Source organism: Macrobrachium rosenbergii, unplaced genomic scaffold, assembly GCF_040412425.1.
Source record: "Macrobrachium rosenbergii isolate ZJJX-2024 unplaced genomic scaffold, ASM4041242v1 282, whole genome shotgun sequence".
Taxonomy (NCBI): domain Eukaryota; kingdom Metazoa; phylum Arthropoda; class Malacostraca; order Decapoda; family Palaemonidae; genus Macrobrachium; species Macrobrachium rosenbergii.
Genome location: NW_027100730.1, coordinates 4,100,166 through 4,121,698, shown reverse-complemented (window position 1 = coordinate 4,121,698; position 21,533 = coordinate 4,100,166). Strand labels below are relative to the sequence as shown.

The 21,533-nt window shown below is 31.6% G+C and overlaps 1 protein-coding gene across 1 annotated transcript; it reads right to left on the bottom strand.

Annotated features, from left to right (window-relative positions):
• Window positions 1-586: 586 nt before the first annotated feature.
• LOC136838260 (uncharacterized) lies at window positions 587-20,769 on the bottom strand. Its single transcript, XM_067103123.1, has 3 exons — window positions 20,597-20,769; window positions 20,147-20,286; window positions 587-1,065 (listed from the first exon to the last, which is right to left on the bottom strand). The coding sequence occupies exons 1-3, from the start codon at window positions 20,767-20,769 to the stop codon at window positions 587-589; spliced, it is 792 nt and encodes a 263-aa protein (XP_066959224.1).
• Between the last annotated feature and the right edge of the window lie 764 nt (window positions 20,770-21,533).

Below are 21,533 nucleotides of genomic sequence, written 5' to 3'. Positions count from 1 at the left end.
AGCAATAAGTGTGCCCAGAAAAAATTGAGCAATTGAAGCTGAAAGACAGAAATATACGTATAAAAAGTAAATTCTTCTCTATTTATCTTATCAAAAACACTTGAAATATTATTCAAAATACTCAACAATCACTTGCAAACACTTTTATAACAATAAGAAAAGCAAAAGCACTTCACAAACGCAGATAAATGACAGCAAAGCAAAAAAGTGAGAGTGCTAAAAGTCGTGCCGAACTCAGTCAAAAAAGGAGGTGAAGTGCTTTAGTTGGGGAGGGACTGTGGTGCATCCGCGATACCTATCGGTTTCCTGTTTACGTTTTCTTGTAAGTCCAAGATCTGCCCACGTAATGGCGCAGTCCTCGTTTTCTTCGGATGACTTTGTTTTTGGTGAATTTTCCCCGAAAATAACTCACGGATGACTCTGAAATCGCGGCATTGGAGCACTTACAGCAAAAAATTTATTGGTGCGGTTTCACGTCATCGAACCACCAGATGGTTGAAGGCGCAGTTGATTTTTCAGTGTTCAAGGTTTTAAGTTAAAGGCATAATTGATTTGCTGTTGGTAAAATTTTCTGTAAAAGACATTGCTAATTTTCAGTGTTGAAGGTTACTGTTAAAGGCATAGTTGAATTGTCAGTGTTGGAGGTTTCTGTTAAAGTCATAGTTGATTTGCCAGTGTTGAAGGTTTTTGTTAAAGGTGTAGTTGATTTGTTAGTGTTGAAGGTTTCTGTTAAAGGTATAGTTGATTTGCCAGTGTTGAAGGTTACTGTTAAAGCCATAGTTGATTTGTCAGTGTTGAAGGTTACTGTTAAAGCCATAGTTGATCTGTCAGTGTTGAAGGCTTCTGTTAGAGGCACATTTGATTTGTCAGTGTTCAAGGTGTAAGTTAAAGGAATAATCGATTTGCTGTTCTGTAAAAGGCATAGACAATTTTCAGTGTTGAAGGTTACTGTTGAAGGCATAGTTGATTTTTCAGTGTTGAAGTTTTCTGTTAAAAGCATAGTTGGTTTGTCAGTGTTGAAGGCTTCTGTTGAAGGCACAATAGATTTGTCAGTGTTGAAGGTTTCTGTTGAAGGCACAATAGATTTGTCAGTATTGAAGGTTCAGTTTAAAGGCATACTGGATTTGTCAGTGTTGAAAGTTCCTTTTAATTAAAGGCATAATGGATTTGTCAGTGTTGAAAGTTCCTTTTAAAGGCATAATGGATTTGTCAGTGTTGAAAAGGCAATTCTTTTAAAAAAGGTTTTTTTAAGGCATAATGGATTTAAAAGTGTTGAAGGTTTCTTTTAAAGTTATAATAGATTTGTCAGTGTTGAAGGTTTCTTTTAAAGTTATAATAGATTTGTCAGTGTTGAAGGTTTCTTTTAAAGTTATGATAGATTTGTCAGTGTTGAAGGTTTCTTTTAAAGTTATGATAGATTTGTCAGTGTTGAAGGTTTCTTTTAAAGAGACAGTACATTTGTCAGTTTTGAAGGTGACTCTTCAAGGCATAGTAGATTAGTCAGTTTTGAAGGTGACTCTTAAAGGCATAGTAGATTAGTCAGTGTTGAAGGTTTCTTTTAAAGGCATAGTGGGTTTATCAATGTTGAAGTTTCTTTTAAATACAGAGTAGATTTGTCAGTGTTGAAGGATTCTTATAAAGAAATAATAGCTTTGTCAGTGTTGAAGGATTCTTTTAAAGGCATAATAGATTTGCTAGTGTTCGTTTCTTTTAAATCATAATAGATTTGTCAGTGTTGAAGGTTTCTTTTAAAGGCATAATCTGTTATGCCTTTAAAAGAAACCTTCAGTGCTTGTTGAAGGTTTCATATAAAAGCATAATGGATTTGTAAGTTTTGAAGGATTCTTTTATTAGCATAATAGATTTCTCAGTGTTGAAGGTTTCTTTTAAAGGCATAATAGGTTTGTCAGTGTTGGCAGTTACTTTTAAAGGGAGAATAGATTTGTCAGTGTTGAAAGTTGCTTTTATATGCATAATAGGTTTGTCGGGGTTGAATGATTCTTTTAAAGGCACAACAGATTTGTAAGTGTTGAAGGTTTCTTATAAGGCATAATAGGTTTGTCAGTGATTAAGGTTTCTTTTAAAGACATAACGGATTTGTCATTGTTGAAGGTTTCTTTTAAGGGGAGCGTTTGAAAAAATCGTTTTGTATTAATAACTGGTTTTTTTGCATGAATCAGGTCGAAAATTTGGGTATTGGTTAGTTTGTGTATAGCAAAAAGGTCAGTATTCATATTTTCCTTCTCGCCCCCATTTGCTGGTACCCCTGCCCCCCAAAATTCTTAAAAAAAAAAAACTCAGCCATAACTATTGCAACCTAAGAGCTGAAACTTACATGGTAGACAGGTATTATAGATTAGAATAAAGTGGTAGAGTGTTTTTTTTTTTAAATATTTTTTGATTTTTGAAAAATTTTTGATCAATTTCGTGGAAAAATAAATCTCAAAAATATATTTGTGACAAAATAAAAGAAATGTAGTTTTGTAGACAATTTATTTAGCTTTCATTTGCTTTTTGTTTCATTGAGATAGGTGAATTCGTTTCGTGAGTTCCCATTTGAAGGTCAATAACTTTAGTTTTGAGATATCGGCCTCCAAAGTTTTATGATAACCTTTTTTAGCTTGTATGTCTCACACTTTGAGGTTTTTATGACAAATTTGATATGTTATATGATATTGATGTTGTGTGTAGTTATTATTTTATGTATATTGAATTATATTTTATATATTTAGGCTCCTGGTCCCCCTCTTTCCTCTCTTGGAAAGAGTATTATCCCACATTGTGGCCAGGTTAAATTTTCTTGGTCTCAGCATGGTTTCTTCTGAACAAAGAAGTATTGCAAAGCCAAGAGAAATACAAAAAATTGACTTGCAAAGTATAAGTGCGCTGAATGAAAAGTGTGTCAAAACACGGGCGAGGTTGGGCAGCGTGACATCTTGCTTCGTCGAGAGCTGAGCTGCCACTGATCACCCAAGTGAGTACACTCCTTCACCCAACAGAGCCTCTACGCACTTGCATAGGATATAGTTACCATATACCGCATTTAGATATTCTTACATAGCTAAATTGAAATTACTACCGATATACTGAAGTTATCATTACATTATGCAAAAATTACTATTGCGAATTTTTCAGCAAAATGTTCTGAGAATATAGTCAAGAGGTGAAAGAGTCCGTATATGAAATATCAGGGAAAATTTGGATTTTTCTAATTTTTTTGTCAAACGCTCCCTGAAAGGCATAATCTATTATGCCTTTGAAAAACTTTCTACTTGTGTTTAAGGTTTCTATCAAAGGCATTATAGATTTGTCCATGTTGAATTATTTTTTTCAAGGCATAATAGAATTTTCAGTGTTGAATGTTTTTTTAAAGGCATAATTTGTCAGTGTTTAAAGGTTTTTTTAAAACTGCATGTTGAATGTTTTTTTGTTTTAAGGGCAATAAATTTGTCAGTGTGGAAGGTTTCTTTTAAAGGCATAGTAGATTTGTCAGTGTTGAAGGTTTGTTTTAAAGGACATTTGTAAAAGTTTCTTTTAAAGTATTGATAGGTTTCTTTTACAGGCATAATAGATTTGTCTGTGTTGAAGGATTCTTTTAAAAACATAATAGATTTGTCAATGTTGAAGGTTTCTTTTAAAAGCATGATAGATTTGTCAGTATTGAATGATTCTTAGAAAGGCATAATAGATTTGTCAATGTTGAAGGATTCTTTTAAAGGCATAATAGATTTTCCATTGTTGAAGGTTTCTTTTAAAGGAATAATCTATTATGCCTTTAAAAGACCCATTTTACAATTGTTTAAGTTTTCTTTCAAAGGCATTATAGTTTTGTCAGTGCTGAATGATTCTTTAAAGCCATAATAGATTTTTCCGTGTTGAAGGTTTCTTTTAAAGGCATAATAGAGTTGTCATTGTTGAAGGTTTCTTTTAGAGGAATAATAGATTTGTCAGTGTTGTCGGTTTCTTTTAAAGACATAGTAGGTTTGTCAATGTTGAAGGTTTCTTTTAAAGGCATAATAGATTTTTCACTGTTGAAGGTTTCTTTTAAAGGCATAATAAATCTTCAGTGTTGAAGGTATCTTTTAAAGACACAGTAGATTTGTCAGTGTTGAAGGTTTCTTTGAAGGGCATGATAGAATCATCAGTGTTGAAAGTTTCTTTTAAAGACATAATACATTTGTCACTGTTGAACGATTCTTATGAAGGCATAATAGATTTGTCAGTGTTGAAGGATTCTTTTAATGGCAAAATAGATTTGTCAGTGTTGAAAGCTTCTTTTAAAGACATAATACATTTATCACTGTTGAACGATTCTTATGAAGGCATAATAGATTTGTCAGTGTTGAAAGATTATTTTAATGGCAAAATATATTTGTCAGTGTAGAAGGTTTCTTTTAAAGGCATAATAGATTTGTCAGTGTTGAAGGATTCTCTTAAAGGTGTAATAGATTTGTCAGTGTTGAATGTTTCTTTTAAAGGGATAATATATTTGTCAGTGTTTAAGAATTCTTATAAAGGCATAATAGATTAGTCAGTGTTTAAGGATTCTTTTAAAGACTTAATAGATTTGTCATTAAAAGAAGTTTTTTTTAAAGCATAATTTATTATGCCTTTAAAAGACGTTCAACCCGTGTTGACAGTTTCTTTTTAAAGCATAATAGATTTGTCAGTGTTGAAGTATTCTTTTAAAGGCATAGTAGATTTGTCAGTGTTGAAGGATTCTTTTAAAGGCACAATAAATTTGTAAGCGTTGAAGGTTTCTTTTAAAGGCATGATAGGTTTGTCACTGATTAAGGTTTCTTTTAAAGGCATAATAAATTTTTCACTGTTGAATGTTTCTTTTAAAGGCATAATCTTTTATGCCTTTAAAAGAAACCTTCTACATCTGTTGAAGGTTTCTTTCAAAGGCATAATAGATTTCCCAGAGTTGAAGGTTTCTTTTAAAAGTATAATAGATTTGTCAGTGTTGAAGGTTTCTTTTAGAGGAATAATGGATTTTTCAGTATTGACGGTTTCTTTTAAGGGCATAATAGATTTGTCAGTGTTGAAGATTCTTTTAAGGGCTTATTAGGTTTTTAACTGTTGAAGGTTTCCTTTAAAGACATAATAAATCTTCAGTGTTGAAGGTATCTTTTAAAGGCATAGTACATTTGTCAGTGTTGAAGGTTTCTTTGAAGAGCATGATAGAATTGTCAGTGTTGAAGGTTTCTTTTAAAGGCATATTAGATTTGTTAGTGTTGAAGAATTCTTTTAATGGAAAATAGATTTGTTAGTATTGAAGGTTTCTTTTAAAGACATAATACATTTATCAGTGTTGAATGATTTTTTTATGAAGGTGTAATAGATTTGTCAGTGTTGAAGAATTCTTTTAAAGGCAAAATATAGTTGTCAGTGTTGTAGGTTTGTTTTAAAGGCATAATAGATTTGTCATTGTTGAAGAATTCTTTTATAAACTCATAATACATTAGTCAGTGTTTAAGGGTTCTTTTAAAGTCATAATAGATTTTTCACTGTTGAAGTTTTCTGTTAAAATCATAATCTAAATATGCCTTTAAAAGACCTTCAACACGTGTTGACAGTTTTTTTTAAAGGCATAATAGATGTCAGTGTTGAACGATTCTTATGAAGGCATAATAGATTTGTCGCTCTGTTGAAGGATTCTTTTAAAAATATAATAGATTGGTCAGTGTTGAAGGTTTCTTTTAAAGACATGATAGAATTGTCAGTGTTGAAGGTTTCTGTTAAAGGCATAATAGAATTGTCATTGTTGAAGGTTTATATTAAAGGAATAATAGATTTCTCAGTGTTTTCGGTTTCTTTTAAAGACATGGTAGGTTTGTCAGTGTTGAACGTTTCTTTTAAAGGCATAATAGATTTTCAGTGTTGAAGGTTTCTTTTAAAGGCATAATAGATTTGTCAGTGTTGAATGATTCTCAACAAAGGCACAATAGATTTGTCATTGTTGAAGGTTTTTTTTAAAGGCATAATCTATTATGCCTTTAAAAGACCCATTTTACAATTGTTTAAGTTTTTTTCAAAGGCATAGGCTATAGTTTTGTCAGTTGAAGAATGATTTTTAAAGGGATAATAGATTTTTCATGTTGAAAGTTTCTTTAAAGACATAATATAGTTATCATTGTTGAAGGTTTCTTTTAGAAGGAATAATAGATTTTTGTCAGTGTTGAAGGTTTCTTTTAAAGGCAAAATATATTTGTCAATGTTGAAGGTTTCTTTTAAAAGGCATAATAGATTTTTCACTGTTGAAGGTTTCTTTTAAAGGCATAATAAATTTGTCAGTGTTGAAGGTATTATTTTAAAGGCATAGTAGATTTGTCAGTGTTGAAGGGTTCTTTTAAAGGCATGATAGAATCATCAGTGTTGAAAGTTTCTTTTTTCAAAGGCATAATAGATTTGTCACTGTTGAACGATTTCTTATAAAGGCATAATAGATTTGTCAGTGTTGAAGGATTCTTTTAAATGGCAAAATAGATTTGTCAGTGTTGAAGAAGAAATTTAAAACTGACATAATACATTTATCACTGTTGAACAGATTCTTTGAAAGGCATAATAGATTTGTCAGTGTTGAAGAAATTCTTTTTAAAGGCAAAATATTTTGTCAGTGTTGAAGGTTTTTTTAAAGGCATAATAGATTTGTCAGTGTTGAAGGATTCTTTTAAAGGTATAATAGATTTTTCAGTGTTGAATGTTTTTTTTAAAGGGATAATAGATTTGTCAACAAATTAAAATTCTTTATAAAGGCATAATAGATTAACAGTGTTTAAGGATTCTTTTAAAGATAATAGATTTGTCATTGTTGAAGTTTTTTTGAAAGGATAAAATTATTATGCCTTTAAAAGAAATTCAACCCGTGTTGATTTGTTTTTAAAGTATTCTTTTAAAGGCATAATAGATTTGTCAGTGTTGAAGGATTCTTTTAAAGGCACAATAAATTTGTAAGTGTTGAAAGTTTCTTTTAAAAATCATTATAGGTTTGTCAGTGATTAAGGTTTCTTTTAAAGGCATAATAGATTTTTCACTGTTGAAGGTTTCTTTTAAAAGTATAATCTTTTATGCCTTTAAAAGAAACCTTCACATGTTGAAGATTTCTTTCAAAGGCATAATAGATTTCTCAGAGTTGAAGGTCTCTTTTAAAAGTATAATAGATTTGTCAGTGTTGAAGGTTTTCTTTTAGAGGAATTATGGATTTTTCAGTATTGGCGTTTTCTTTTAAAGGCATAATAGATTTGTCAGTGTTGAAGATTCTTTTAAAGGCTCATTACCATTTTCACTGTTGAAGGTTTCTTTTAAAGGCATAATAAATCTTCAACACTGAAGGTTTCTTTGAAGAGCAACCTTCAAGAATTGTCAGTGTTGAAGGTTTCTTTTAAAGGCATATTAGATTTGTTAGTGTTGAAGAATTCTTTTAATGCAAAATAGATTTGTTAGTGTTGAAGGTTTCTTTTAAAGACATAATACATTTATCAGTGTTGAGTGATTTTTATGAAGGTGTAATAGATTTGTCAGTGTTGAAGAATTCTTTTAAAGGCAAAATATAATTGTCAGTGTTGGTTTCTTTTAAAGGCGTAATAGATTTGTCATTGTTGAAGAATTCTTATAAACTCATAATACATTAGTCAGTGTTTAAGGGTTCTTTTAAAGTCATAATAGATTTTTCACTGTTGAAGTTTTCTGTTAAAAGCATAATCTAATACGCCTTTAAAAGACCTTCAACACGTGTTGACATTTTCTTTTAAAGGCATAATAGATGTCAGTGTTGAACGATTCTTATGAAGGCATAATAGATTTGTCTCTGTTGAAGGATTCTTTTAAAAATATAATAGATTGGTCAGTGTTGAAGGTTTCTTTTAAAGACATGATAGAATTGTCAGTGTTGAAGGTTTCTGTTAAAGGCATAATAGAGTTGTCATTGTTGAAGGTTTATTTTAGAGGAATAATAGATTTGTCAGTGTTGTCGGTTTCTTTTAAAGACATGGTAGGTTTGTCAGTGTTGAACGTTTCTTTTAAAGGCATAATAGATTTTTCACTGTTGAAGGTTTCTTTTAAAGGCATAATAAATCTTCAGTGTTGAAGATACCTTTTAAAGGCACAGTAGATTTGTCAGTGTTGAAGGTTTTTTTGATGGGCATGATAGAATTGTCAGTGTTGAAAGTTTCTTTTAAAGGCATATTAGATTTGCCAGGTTTGAAGAATTATTTTAATGGGAAAATAGATTTGTCAGTGTTGAAAGCTTCTTTAAAGACATAATACATTTATCACTGTTGAACGATTCTTATGAAGGCATAATAGATTTGTCAGTGTTGAAGGATTCTTTTAATGGCAAAATATATTTGTCAGTGTTGAAGGTTTCTTTTAAAGGCATAATAGGTTTGTCAGTGTTGAAGGCTTCTTTTAAAGGCATAATAGATTTGTCAGTTTTGAATGTTTCTTTTAAAGGGATAATACATTTGTCAGTGTTGAAGAATTATTATAAAGGCATAATTGATTAGTCAGTGTTGACAAATTCTTTCAAAGGCATAATAGATTTGTCACTGTTGAAGTTTTCTTTTAAATGCATAATTTATTATGCCTTTAAAAGACGTTCAGCACATGTTGACAGTTTCTTTTAAAAGCATAATAGATTTGTCAGTGTTGAAGTATTCTTTGAAAGGTATAGTAGATTTGTCAATTTTGAAGATTTCTTTTAAAGGCATGATAGGTTTGTCACTGATTAAGGTTTCTTTTAAAGGCATAATAGATTTTTCATTGTTGAAGGTTTTTTTAAGGCATAATCTTTAATGCCTTTAAAAGAAACCTTCTACATGTGTTGAAGATTTCTTTCAAAGGCATAATAGATTTCTCATTGTTGAAGGTTTCTTTTAAAATTATAATAGATTTGTCAGTGTTGAAGTTTTCTTTTAGAGGAATAATAGATTTTTCAGAATTGACGGCTTCTTTTAGAGGAATAATAGATTTGTCAGCGTTGAAGATTCTTTTAAAGACTTATTAGATTTTTCACTATTGAAGGTTTCCTTAAAAGGCATAATAAATTTTCAATGTTGAAGGTATCTTTTAAAGGCATAGTACATTTGTCAGTGTTGAAGGTTTCTTTGAAGAGCATGATAGAATTGTCAGTGTTGAAGGTTTCTTTAAAAGGCATATTAGATTTGTTAGTGTTGAAGAATTCTTTTAAAGGCAAAATAGATTTGTTAGTGTTGAAGGTTAATTTTAAAGACATAATACATTTATCAGTGTTGAACGATTCTTATGAAGGTATAACAGATTTATCAGTGTTGAAGAATTCTTTTAAAGGCAAAATATAATTGTCAGTGTTGAAGGTTTCTTTTAAAGGCATAATAGATTTGTCAGTATTGAAAGTTTCTTTTAAAGACATAATACATTTATCAGTGTTGAATGATTGTTATGAAGGTATAATAGATTTGTCAGTGTTGAATGAGTCTTATGAAGGTATAATAGATTTGTCAGTGTTGAAGGATTCTTTTAAAGGGAAAATATATTTCAGTGTTGATGGTTAATTTAAAGGCATAATAGATTTGCCAGTGTTGAAGTATTCTTTTAAAGGCATAGTAGATATGTCAGTGTTGAAGGATTCTTTTAAAAGCATAATAGATTTGTCAGTGTTGAAAATTTCTTTTTTTAAAGGCATAATACATTAGTCAGTGTTGAAGGTTTCTTTTAAAGGCATAATAGATATGTCAGCATTGAAGGTTTCTTTAAGAATATAATCTAATATGCCTTTAAAAGAAACCTTCAACACTGAATGAATCTAAAGGTTTCTTTTAAAGGCATAATACATTAGTCAGTGTTGAAGAATTCTTTGAAAGGCATAATAGGTTTATCAGTATTGAAGTATTCTTTTAAAGGCATACTAGATTTGTCAGTGTTGAAGGATTTTTTTTAAAGGCATAATAGATTTGTTAGTGTTGAAGGATTCTTACGAAGGCATAATAGATTTGTTAGTTATTAAGGTTTTCTTTTAAAGGCATAATATGGATTTGTCGTTGTGAAGGTTTCTTTTAAAGGCATAATCTATTTGTTTAAAAAGAAACCTTATTGATTTCAAATTTTCTTTTAAAGGCATTATAGATTTGTCACTGTTGAATGATTCTTTAAAGGCATAAGAGATTTTTCAGTATTGAAGGTTTCTTTTAAAGGCATAATAAATTTGTTTGTGTTGTTGGTTTCTTTTAAAGGCATAATAGATTTGTTACTGTTGAAGGTTTCTTTTAAAGGCATAACAGATTTGTCATGTTGAAGGATTCTTTTAAAGGCATAATACATTTGTTAAACGTTTCTTTTAAGTTAATAGATTTGTCAGAGTTAATAGTTTCTTTTATAGGCATAATAGATTTGTCAGTGTTGAATGTTTCTTTTAAAGCCATAATAGATTTGTCAGTGTTGAAGGATTCTTTTAAAGTCATAATAGATTTGTCAGTGTTGAAGGTTTCCTTTGAATGCATAATAGATTTGTCAGTGCTGAAGGATTCTTTTAAAGAAAAAATACATATGTCACTGTTGAACTTTTCTTTTAAAGGCATAATAGATTTGTTAGTGTTCAAGGATTGTTTTAAATACTTGATAGATTTGTAAGTGTTCAAGGTTTTTTGTAAATGCATAATAGATTTATCAGTGTTGAAGGTTTCTTTTAAAGGCATTATAGATTTGTCACTGTTGAAGGTTTTTTTTAAAGGCATAATCTATTATATGCCTAAAAAGAAACCTTCAGAGCGTGTTAAAGGTTTCTTTTAAAGGCATAGTAGATTTGTCAGTTTTGAAGGATTCTTATAAAATCATAATAGTTTTGTCAGCATTGTAGGTTTCTTTTAAAGGCACAATAGTTTTGTCAGTGTTGAAGGTTTCTTTTAAAGGCATAATAGATTTGTCAGTGTTGAAGGATTCTTTTAAAGGCATAATAGGTTTGTCACTGTTGAGGGTTTCTTTTAAAAACATAATCTATTATGTCTTTAAAAGAAACCTTCACTATGTGTTGCAGGTTTCTTTTTAGGGAATAATACAGTTTTCAGTATTGAAGGATTCTTTTTTAAAGCACAATAGATTTGTAAGTGTTGAAGGTTTCTTTTAAAGGCATAATAGATTTGTCAGTTATTGAAGGTTTCTTTTAAAACCTTCATAATGGATTTGTCGTTGTTGAAGGTTTCCTTTAAGGCATAATTTTAAATGCCTTTAAAGAAACCTGTCAGTTGTGTTGAAGGTTTCTTTAAAAGGCATTATAGATTTGTCACTGTTGAATGATTCTTTTAAAGGCATAAGAGATTTTTCACTTGAACTTGAAACAGTCTTTTAAAGGCATAATAAATTTGTCATTGTTGAAAGTTTCTTAAAAGGCATAGTAGATTTGTTGGTGTTGAAGGTTTCTTTTAAAGGCATAATAGATTTGTCTGTTGAAGGATTCTTTAAAGGCATAATAGATTTGTCAAATGTTGAAGGTTTCATTTAAAGGCATAATAGATTTGTCAGTGTTGAAGGATTCTCAAAGATATAATAGATTTGTCAGTGTTGAAGGATTTCTTTTAAAGGCATAATAGGTTTGTCATCACCTGTTGAAGGTTTCTTTTAAAAACATAATCTATTATGTTTTTAAAAGAAACCTTCAACACTGTGTTGAGGTTTCTTTTAAAGGGATTAATAAATTTTTCAGTGTTGAAAGATTCTTTTAAAGGCATAGTTGATTTTCAGTATCAAAGGTTTCTTTTAAAGGCATTAATAAATTTGTCATTGTTGAAAGTTTCTTTTAAAAGCATAATAGATTTGTCGATGTTGAAGGTTTGTTTTAAGGTATTGTCGGTGTTAAAGAAAATCTTTTAAAGGCAAAACCGAAACTCCAGTGTTGAAAGTTTCTTTTAAAGGCATAATAGATTTATCAGTGTTGAAAGATTCTTTTGAAGGCATAATAAATTTGTCAGTGTTGAAGGATTCTTTTTAAAACAAATAGATTTGTCATTGTTGAAGGTTTCTTTTAAAGGCATAATAGATTTGTTGGTGTTGAAGGATTCTTTTAAAAGGCATAATTGATTTGTCACTGTTGAAGGATTCATTTAAAGGCATAATAGATTTGTCACGGTTGAAGGAAGCTTTTAAAAGCATAATCTATTATGCCTTTAAAAGATCATCAACACGTGTTGAAGGTTTCTTTTAAAGGCATAATATATTTGTCAGTGTTGAAGGATTCTTTTAAAGGCATAGTAGATTTGTCAGTGTTGAAGGATTCTTTTAAAAGGATAATAGATTTGTGTGTTGAAAATTTTTTTTCTTCCATAATAGATTTGTCAGCGTTGAAGGTTTTTTTGAATGATTCTGTTATGCCTTTAAAAAGAAACCTTTAACACATAATGAAGGTTTCTTTTAAAGGCATAATAGATTTGTCAGTGTTGAAGGATTCTTTTAAAGGCTTAATAGATTTGTTAGTGTTGAAAGTTTCCTTTAATGGCATAATAAATTTGTCAGTGTTGAAGGATTCATTTTAAGGTATAATAGATTTCTAAGTGGTAAAGGGTTCTTATGAAAGATAATAGATTTGTTAGTGTTGAAGGATTGTTTTAAAGTCATATATAATAGATTTATCAGTGTTGAAGATTTTTTTTAAAGCCCTAAAGGCGTAATCTGTTATGCCTTTAAAAGAAACCTTCAGCACGTGTTAAAGGTTTTTTTTAAAGGCATAATAGATTTGCCAGTGTTAAAGGATTCTTTCAAAGGCATTTGTCAGTGTTGAAGGTTTCTTTTAAAGTGTAATAGATTTATCAGTTTTGAGGGATTCTTATAAAAGCATAATAGATTTGTTAGTGTTGAAAGATTTTTATAAAGATATATAGATTTGTCAGTGTTGAAGGTTTCTTTTAAAGGCAAAATATATTTGTCACTGTTGAACCTTCTTTTAAAGGCAAAATAGATTTGTCAGTGTTGAAGAATCCTTTTAAAGGCTTGTTTGATTTATAATTGTTGAACATTTTTTTAATGACATAATGGATTTGTCAGTGTTGAAGGTTTCTTGTAAAGGCATAATAGATTTTTCATTGTTGAAATATTCCTAGAAAGGGATAATAGATTTGTCATTGTTGAAGGACCCTCTTAAAGGCATAGTAGATTTGTCACTATTGAATGTTTCTTTTAAAGACATATTCTATTATGTCTTTAAAAAAGAAACCTTCAACACATGTTGCAGGTTTTTTTTAGGGCCATTAGTTGGTGTTGAAGGATTCTTTTAAAGTCACAATAGATTTGTATGTGTTGAAGGTTTCTTTTAAAGGCATAATATGTTTCTCTGTGATTAAGGTTTCTTTTAAAGGCATAATAGATTTTTCATTGTTGAAGGTTTCTTTTCAAGGCATAATGTATTATGCCTTTAAAAGAAACCTTCTACATGTGTTTAAGGTTTCTTTCTCAGTGTTGAAGGTTTCTTTTAAAAGCATAATAGATTTGTTAGTGTTGACAGTTTCTTTTAAAGGCGTAATACATTGGCAGTGTTGAATGATTCCTTTAAATGCTCATTAGATTTTTCACTATTGAAGGTATCTTTTAAAGGCATGGTAGATTTGTCATTGTTGAAGGTTTCTTTTAAAGGCATAATAGATTTGTTATTGTTGAATTCTTTTAATGGCAAAATATAATGAAATGATAACTTCAGTATATCGGTAGTAATTTCAATTTAGCTATCAAAGAAGAATATATAAATGCAGTATATGGCAACTATATCCTACACAAGCGCGTAGAGGCTCTGTTGGGTGAAGAAGTGTACCCACTAAGGTGATCAGTGGCAGCTCAGCTGTCGACGAAGCAAAGCGTCACTCTGCCCAACCTCACCTGTGTTTTGACACTTTTCATTCAGCGCACTTATATTACTTTGCAAGTCAATCGTTTGTATTTCTCTTGGCTTTGCAATACTTCTTTGTTCAGAAGAAACCATGCTGAGACCAAGAAAATTTAACCTGGCCACAGAGAGAGGAGTGTGGGCAACTGACACTCCCCACAATGTGGGATAATACTCTTTCCAAGAGAGAGGAAAGAGGGGGACCAGGAGCCTAAATATATAAAATATAATTCAATATACATAAAGTAATAACAACAGATAACATCAATATGATATAACATATCAAATTTGTCATAAAAACCTCAAAGTGTGAGACAACAAGCAAATAAATGGACAGACAAGCTAAAAATGTTATCATAAAACTTTGGAAGCCGATATCTCAAAACTAAAGTTATTGACCTTCAAATGGGAACTCACGAAACGAATTCACCTATCTCAATGAAACAAAAAGCAAATGAAAGCTAAATAAATTGTCTTTAAAACTATAGAGTTTTTTTTATTTTGTCCCAAAAATATTTTTGGGAGTTATTTTTCCACGAAATCGATCCAAGATTTTTCAAAAATCGAAAAATATTTGTAAAAAAAAATTTGAAAAAAAAACTCTGTTACTTTATTCTAATCTATAATACCTGTCTACCACGTAAATTTCAGCTCCTAGGTTGCAATAGTTATAGTTTTTTTTTTATTATTATTAGAATTGGGGAGGGGGGGGGAAGGAAAATATGAATACTGACCTTTTCGCTATACATAAACTAACCAATGCCCAAAATTTCAAACTGATTCATGCAAAAAAACCAGAGTTATTAATAAAAAACAATTTTTTCAAACGCTCCCCTTAAAGACATAACGGATTTTTCAGTGCTGAATTCTTTTAAACGCAAAATATATTTGTCAGTGTTGAAGGTTTTTTAAAGGTTTTAAAGGCATAATAGATTTGTTAGTGTTGAAGTTTTTTTTTAAAGGCATAATAGATTTGTCAGTGTTGAAGGTTTCTATTAAAGGCATAAAAGATTTATTGGTTGTGAAGGTTTCTTTTAAATGAATAATAGATTTTTCAGTGTACAAGAATTCTGTCAAAATCATAATAGGTTTGTCAGTGTTGAATGTTTCTCATAAAGGCATAATAGATCTTTCAGTGTTGAAGGATTCTTATAAAGATATAATAGATTTGTCACTGTTAAGGATTTTTCAAAGGCATAATAGATTTGTGTTATTTTCTTTTAAAGGCATAATAGGTTTGTCATTGTTGAAGGTTTCTTTTAAAAGCATAATAGATTTATCAGTGTTGAAGGTTTCTTTTAAAGGGAAAATAGATTTGTCACTGTTGAAGGTTTCTTTTAAATACATAATCTATTATGTCTTAAAAGAAACCTTCACCGTCTGTTGCAGGTTTCTTTTTAGGGCATAATATATTTGTCAGTGTTGAAGGATTCTTTTAAAGGCACAATACAGTAGATTTGTAAGTGTTGAAGGCTTCTTTTAAAGGCATAATAGGTTTGTCATTGTTTAAGGTTTCTTTTAAAGGTATCTATTGTCTTTAAAAGAAACCTTCTACATGTGTTTAAGGTTTCTTTCAAAGGCATAATAGATTTGTCAGTGTTGAATGATTCTTTTAAAGGCATAATAGATTTTTCAGTATTGAAGGTTTCTTTTCAAGGCATAATCAGTTTGTCAGTTTTGAAGATTTCTTTTAAAGGCATAGTAGATTTGTCAGTGTTGAAGGTTTCTTTTACAGGAATAATAGATTTGACAGTGTTGACAGTTTCTTTTAAAGGCATAATAGATTTGTCAGTGTTCAAGGATTCTTAGAAGGTCCATAAAGAAACCTGTCAGTGTTGAAGGATTCTTTTAAAGGCATAATAGATTTGTCAGTGTTCAAGGATTCTTTTAAAGGCATAATAGATTTGTCAGTGTTTAAGGATTCTTAGAAAGGCATAATAGATTTGTCAGTGTTGAAGGATTCTTTTAAAAAGCATATTAGATTTGTCTGTTAAAGGTTTCTTTTAAAGATATAATAAATTTGTCAGTGTTGAAAATTCATTTTAAGGCAAAAATTTTTTTAAGTGTTGAAAAGGTTCTTTTTAGGGCATAATACATTTGTTCGTGTTGAAGGATTCTTTTTAAGGCACAATAGATTTGAAAGTGTTGAAGGTTTCTTTTAAGGCATACTAGGTTTGTCAGTGATTAAAGTTTCTTTTGTTGAAGGTTTCCTTTAAAGGCATATTCTGTTATCTCTTTAAAAGAAAACTTTTACATGTGTTGAAGGTTTCTTTCAGAGGCATAATACATTTGTCAGTGTTGAATGATTCTTCTAAAGGCATGATAGATTTTTCAGTGTTGAAGGTTTCTTTTAAATACATTGTAGATTTGTCAGCGTTCAAGGTTCTTTTAAGGCCATGATAAAATTGTCAGTGTTGAAGGTTTCTTTTAAAGGGATAATAGATTTGCCAGTGTTGAACGATTCTAATGAAGGCATGACAGATTTGTCAGTGTTGGAGGATTCTTTTAAAGGCAGAATATATTTGTCAGAGTTGAAGGTTTCTTTTAAACGTATAATAGGTTTGTCAGTGTTGAAGGATTCTTTCAAAGGTATAACTTTTTCAGTGTTGAAGGTTTCTTTTAAAGGCATAATAGATTTGTCACTGTTGAAGTATTCTTATAAAGGCATAATAGATTTGTCAGTGTTGAATGTTTCTTTTAAGGACATAATCTATTATTTCTTTAAAGGAAACCTCCACCACGTGTTGAAGGTTTCTTTTAAAGGCATAATAGGTGTGTCAGTATTGAAGGATTCTTTTAAAGGCATAATATTTTTATCAGTGTTGAAAAGAAAACTTTAACATAAAGATTTTTCAGTGTTGAAGGAAACTTTTAAAAGACAAAATAATAGATTTGTCAGTGTTGAACCATTCTTATGAACACTAATAATTTATCAGTGTTGAAGGTTTTTTTAAGAACCTTCAACACTGAATAATTGATTTGTCAGTAAAGAAATGGTTATTTTTTAAAGGCATAATAGATTTGTCAGTGTTGAAGGATTTTTTTAAAAGCATAATAGATTTGTTGGTGTTGAAGGTTTCTTTTAAAGGCATAGTAGATTTGTCAATGTTGAAGGATTTTTATAAAGGCATAGTAGATTTGTCAGTGTTGAAGGATTTTTATAAAGGCATAGTAGATTTGTCAGTGTTGAAGGATTTTTGTAAAGCAAAATATATTTCTCACTGTTGAACTTTTCTTTTAAAGGCATATTCAATTTGTCAGTGTTGAAGGATTCTTTAACACTGACAAATCTATTATGTTAGATTTGAGTGTTAAAGGTTTCTTTTAAAGACATAATAGATTTCTCACAGTTGAAGGTTTCCTTTAAAGGCATAATCTATTATGCCTTTAAAAGAAACCTTTAGCACGTGTTAAAGGTTTCTTTTAAAGGCATGATAGATTTTTCAGTGTTGAAGGATTCTTTTGAAGGCATAATAGATTGGTCAGTGTTGAAGGTTTCTTTTAAAGACCCAATAGATTCGTCGGTTTTGATGAAGTCTTATAAAAGCATAATAGATTTGTCAGTGCTGAAGGTTTCTTTTAAAGGCATAATAGATTTGTCAGTGCTGAAGTTTTCTTTTAAAGGCATGATAGATTTGTCAGTGTTGAAGGTTTCTTTTAAAGGAATAATAGATTTGTCAGTGTTGAAGGATTCTTATAAAGGCCTAATAGATTTGTCAGAGTTGAATGTTTATTTTAAGGGCATAATCTATCATGCCTTTAACCCTTTGATTACGTCTGTGTCTCTTACAATGCAATTCTTAAAACAACCATCAGTCTGGCTGTGTCGTACGATATTGTTGTGGACTGCCGCCAGATTGAGAGAAGAGCTAGTGGGAGTTGGTTGCCAGTTATTTCCAGCCCAGAGATTTCCTATTTGACGGCAGTGGTGGTGGTATTATGTCAAGATGTAATATGAATGAAAATTCAAAGGAAGCAGGTTATTTTTTTGAAATTTTTCAATAACGAATTTATGGGACTGATTGTTGAAGAGATGAACAGTTATCAAGGATTCCTTGTTGATACACTTGGAGATGCAGTGCCAAAATGTTTACGAAAGTTTGCTCAGATTACTGTGGAGAAAATGATACTGTTCCAATGTAATTATGATCATGGCACATATAATCAAAGACTACAGTATATTTATATATTTTCTGAATGTTCTTTTTTTTTTCAACGAAAAGGATTCTGTAAAAATAAAAGTTGAAATTCATATGTATTATCATTTTAGTTATCATGCAGAGAGAGAGAAACTATTTTGTGTTTAATATTCCATTTTTTCCATTGAAAACGGGATATCATAAAAAATATTTGTCGCATGTCATGTAAATCTGATAAATAAGGTATTGATGATTTATTACATTATACAAGAATACATATAAAATATAACAATTACCATGGGGATCAATGAACACAGAAAAGGTGAAGGAAAAGAAAATTGATCTACAAAACCTTACAACTTCATCACATCCTGGTTCAAAGACAATAACACAAATTTCGATAATGGCAGTAATTGATATATATATATGTATATATAATATATATATATATATATATATATATAACTAACATATATAGATATATTTATATGTTTATATGTATATATATATATATATATTATATATATATATATATATATATTTATATGTATATATATATATATATATATATATATATATATATATATATATATATGTATATATTTATATATTTATATGTATATATATTTATATGTATATATATTTATATGTATATATATATATATATATATATATATATATATATATATATATATATATATGTATGTATATATATATATAATATATATATATATATATATATATATATATATATATATATATATATATTTTATTTATATATATATAATTATATATATATATATATATATATATATATATATATATATATATATATATGTATATATTTATATGTATATATTTATATGTATATATTTATATGTATATATATATGAATGTCTTTTCTGTAATACTACAGTTAATCCTCGTTCTTTGCTAGGAAACCAGAGAAAAGGAGCAGTTCGTCTCCTTGTGCAAAAGCCTATTCTTTGTCTATTGCTTGTAATTATACCGTTTGGCGAGAGCCGTTAAAAGAGTCTTTTTCATTGAGATTCTTGAAACAGAACGAGGTTAGATCAGTTCAGAGCCACTTCGGTACAACGTCTAAGTTCCAAAGAGGCGTTGGTAGAACTATCTTTTTGGGCGTATTGAAGGATTTGATCCAGGTCGGTGATATGTTTGACGAAAGGTCCATCCTCTGTGCTTAAAAACTGAGCTGAGCATCGACCTATACCCTTTGATGGTAGAGGTCGATAGTTTCTTGATGGACTTTAGAAAAATAAAAAAATCAGCTATTTGGCTTATAGATGTTTCAGAAGAAGAGACGTTGTGGTGGCTGCACCACCTTCTGAAGACTGTCCACTTTGATTGGTAGAGCTTTGTAGAAGAAGCTAATCTTCATTTCGCAATTGCCTCTGCAGCTTTTCTCGAAAATCCTTTTGCTCTGACAAGGCGCTTGACAGTCTGAAGCCTGTCAGGGCCAAGAGCGGATAATCTTTGGTGGAATCTGAAGTGGGGTTGTCTGAGCAGAGACCGTTTTGTGGAAGTAGTCTTGGGTAGTAAACTGAGCGAATCAAGCCTGGAAACCACTCTTGTTCGGCCAAAATGGGCTAGGTCATGGAGGTGTTCTGATGCGTTGACAGCTTGTTGATTACTTCCCTGATGATCATTCGAAGGGAGGGAAGGTGTACACATCAAAGCGTCCAATCCAAAAGCATTGCATCTGTGCTCCCATGCTGAAGGATCGGGACCGAGGAGAGCAAGAGGGGCAGACAGTGAAAAGTTTCTTGGCGTCGCAAAAAGATCTGTGGGTTTACCCCACAGTTTCCAATATGAACTACTAGATTACAGAGTTCATTCGGTCGGGAAGGACCTGTTTGAGGCGGCTTAATTCATGCAATCCACGTTCATCCTCCCTTGAATGAACCGGGTGACAAAGAGAGACTGTTCTCTTCCGCCCACGAAGGGAGATCGCCGCTGTCGTACAGGGAGAAAGATGAGTGCCCCCTGTTTGCAAATATATGCAGAGCTGTGGTGTTGTCATGTACTAAAATCTTCTTACCGTGGACCAGATCCGAGAAGTATAGAGGCCCAAGAAGTGAATCGCTGCAGTTCCTCTATGTTGATGTGAGCATTCTTTTGTTCTGTAGTCAGTTCGGAGACTAACCTTCAGAAGCACCCCAGCCTAGGTTGGAGGCATCTGGAATAAAATTGAAGGTCTGGATGCACTGGGAGAAGAGACTTCCCTTCCCGAAGTCTTTTTCCAAACAACCACCACTGGAGATCCTCTTTGATTTCCAATGTAATCTGGAAGATGAGAGAGTCTGGTTGGGTTTTCCTGCACCAATTCGCTCTGAGGAAAAACTGAAGTGGTCTCATGTGCAGTTTGCCCAGATTTACAAACTACTCTACTGAAAAAGGTCACAGAAGACTCATCCACTGCACTGCCGAGCAGGGAAGGAAGTGAGAACTGACTGACAGTCTGAAGCAGTTCCGCGACGCTCTTTTGAAGGCGACAGAAAGCCGAAAAGTCTGAGAGTTCAGTATCATCCCCTAAATAGGAATCTCTTGAGATGGAATCAGAAGGGATTTCTTTTTGTTTATGAGGATGCCTAACTCCTGTGTCAGGGAAAGAGTTCTTTTCAAGTCCTCCGCGCACTTTTCCTTTGATGACGAGCGGAGAAGCCAATCATCTAGATAAAGTTGATGATTCCCAGAAGGTGAAGCCAATTCCCAGAGGAACTTAGATTCAGGTGAAAACTTGAGGAGCCCGTCGATAAACCGAAGCATAGGGCCAGAATTGGAGTATCTGTTCTGAAAACGAAGCTTAGAAATTTCCGAGTCTGGATGAACAGGGACATGAAAGTGCGCATCATGTCAGAGGTGACCATCCAGTCCCCTGTTGTAGTGAGGACATGACAAGAGTGACGGTCTCCATGTTAAACCTCGTCTTCAGTCTGAAGAGATTCAAAGCGTATCCAGCCCCCGGGGCCTTCAGAACCACGAAAGCTGTGAAACTTCTGAGTGGGGCTCTGGGACTTCTTCACCATTCCTTTGGAAAGAGGAGTTCGACTTCTTGACCAGAGAGGGAGCCAAAAACTTTCGTGGAACCTTTTGAGTACACTGTCAAGGCGATAGGAGATGTAGTTAAAGGAGGAGTCTTCATGAAAGGAATGGAGTAGCCCTCTTTGAGAACCTTGATCACTCAGGGGTCTGCTCCTCTGTTCTCCTATTCCTTCCAGAAAAGTAGAAGTCTGGCTCCTACCTGGCCGCGGAGGACTAACTTCTTACTTCTTGGGGTTGGATTTGAAGGAAGACCTCTTGATGGACTTCGTAGGAGGTCGGAAGTTTGATCTAGGTCGAGGCTGGGTCATAGTTCTCCCTCACGAAAGAGGTTGGCTGAAGAGGGAGAAACGATCTAGGAAGGCACAGGCTCCTTAGGACGTCTAGTGGACTGAGTCAACAAGTCAGAGGTGGACTTGCTCTGTAGCTCTAAAAGAATATCCTTCACTATATTTTGAGGAAAGAGGTGAGACTTGTCTAAGGCAGTGAAG

What these genes read in the sequence shown, in the direction of transcription:
- LOC136838260 (XM_067103123.1), bottom strand. Translation starts at nt 20,769, where the DNA reads ATGCTTCGGTTTATCGACGGGCTCCTCAAGTTTTCACCTGAATCTAAG. An exon ending in ACTCTTTCCCTGACACAGGA is followed by an intron (nt 20,287 to 20,596) that starts GTTAGGCATCCT and finishes CTCATCTTCCAG; the next exon opens with ATTACATTGGAAATCAAAGA. An exon ending in AGGCTGGGGTGCTTCTGAAG is followed by an intron (nt 1,066 to 20,146) that starts GTTAGTCTCCGA and finishes TGCCTTCAACAG; the next exon opens with AAACCTTCAACACTGACAAA.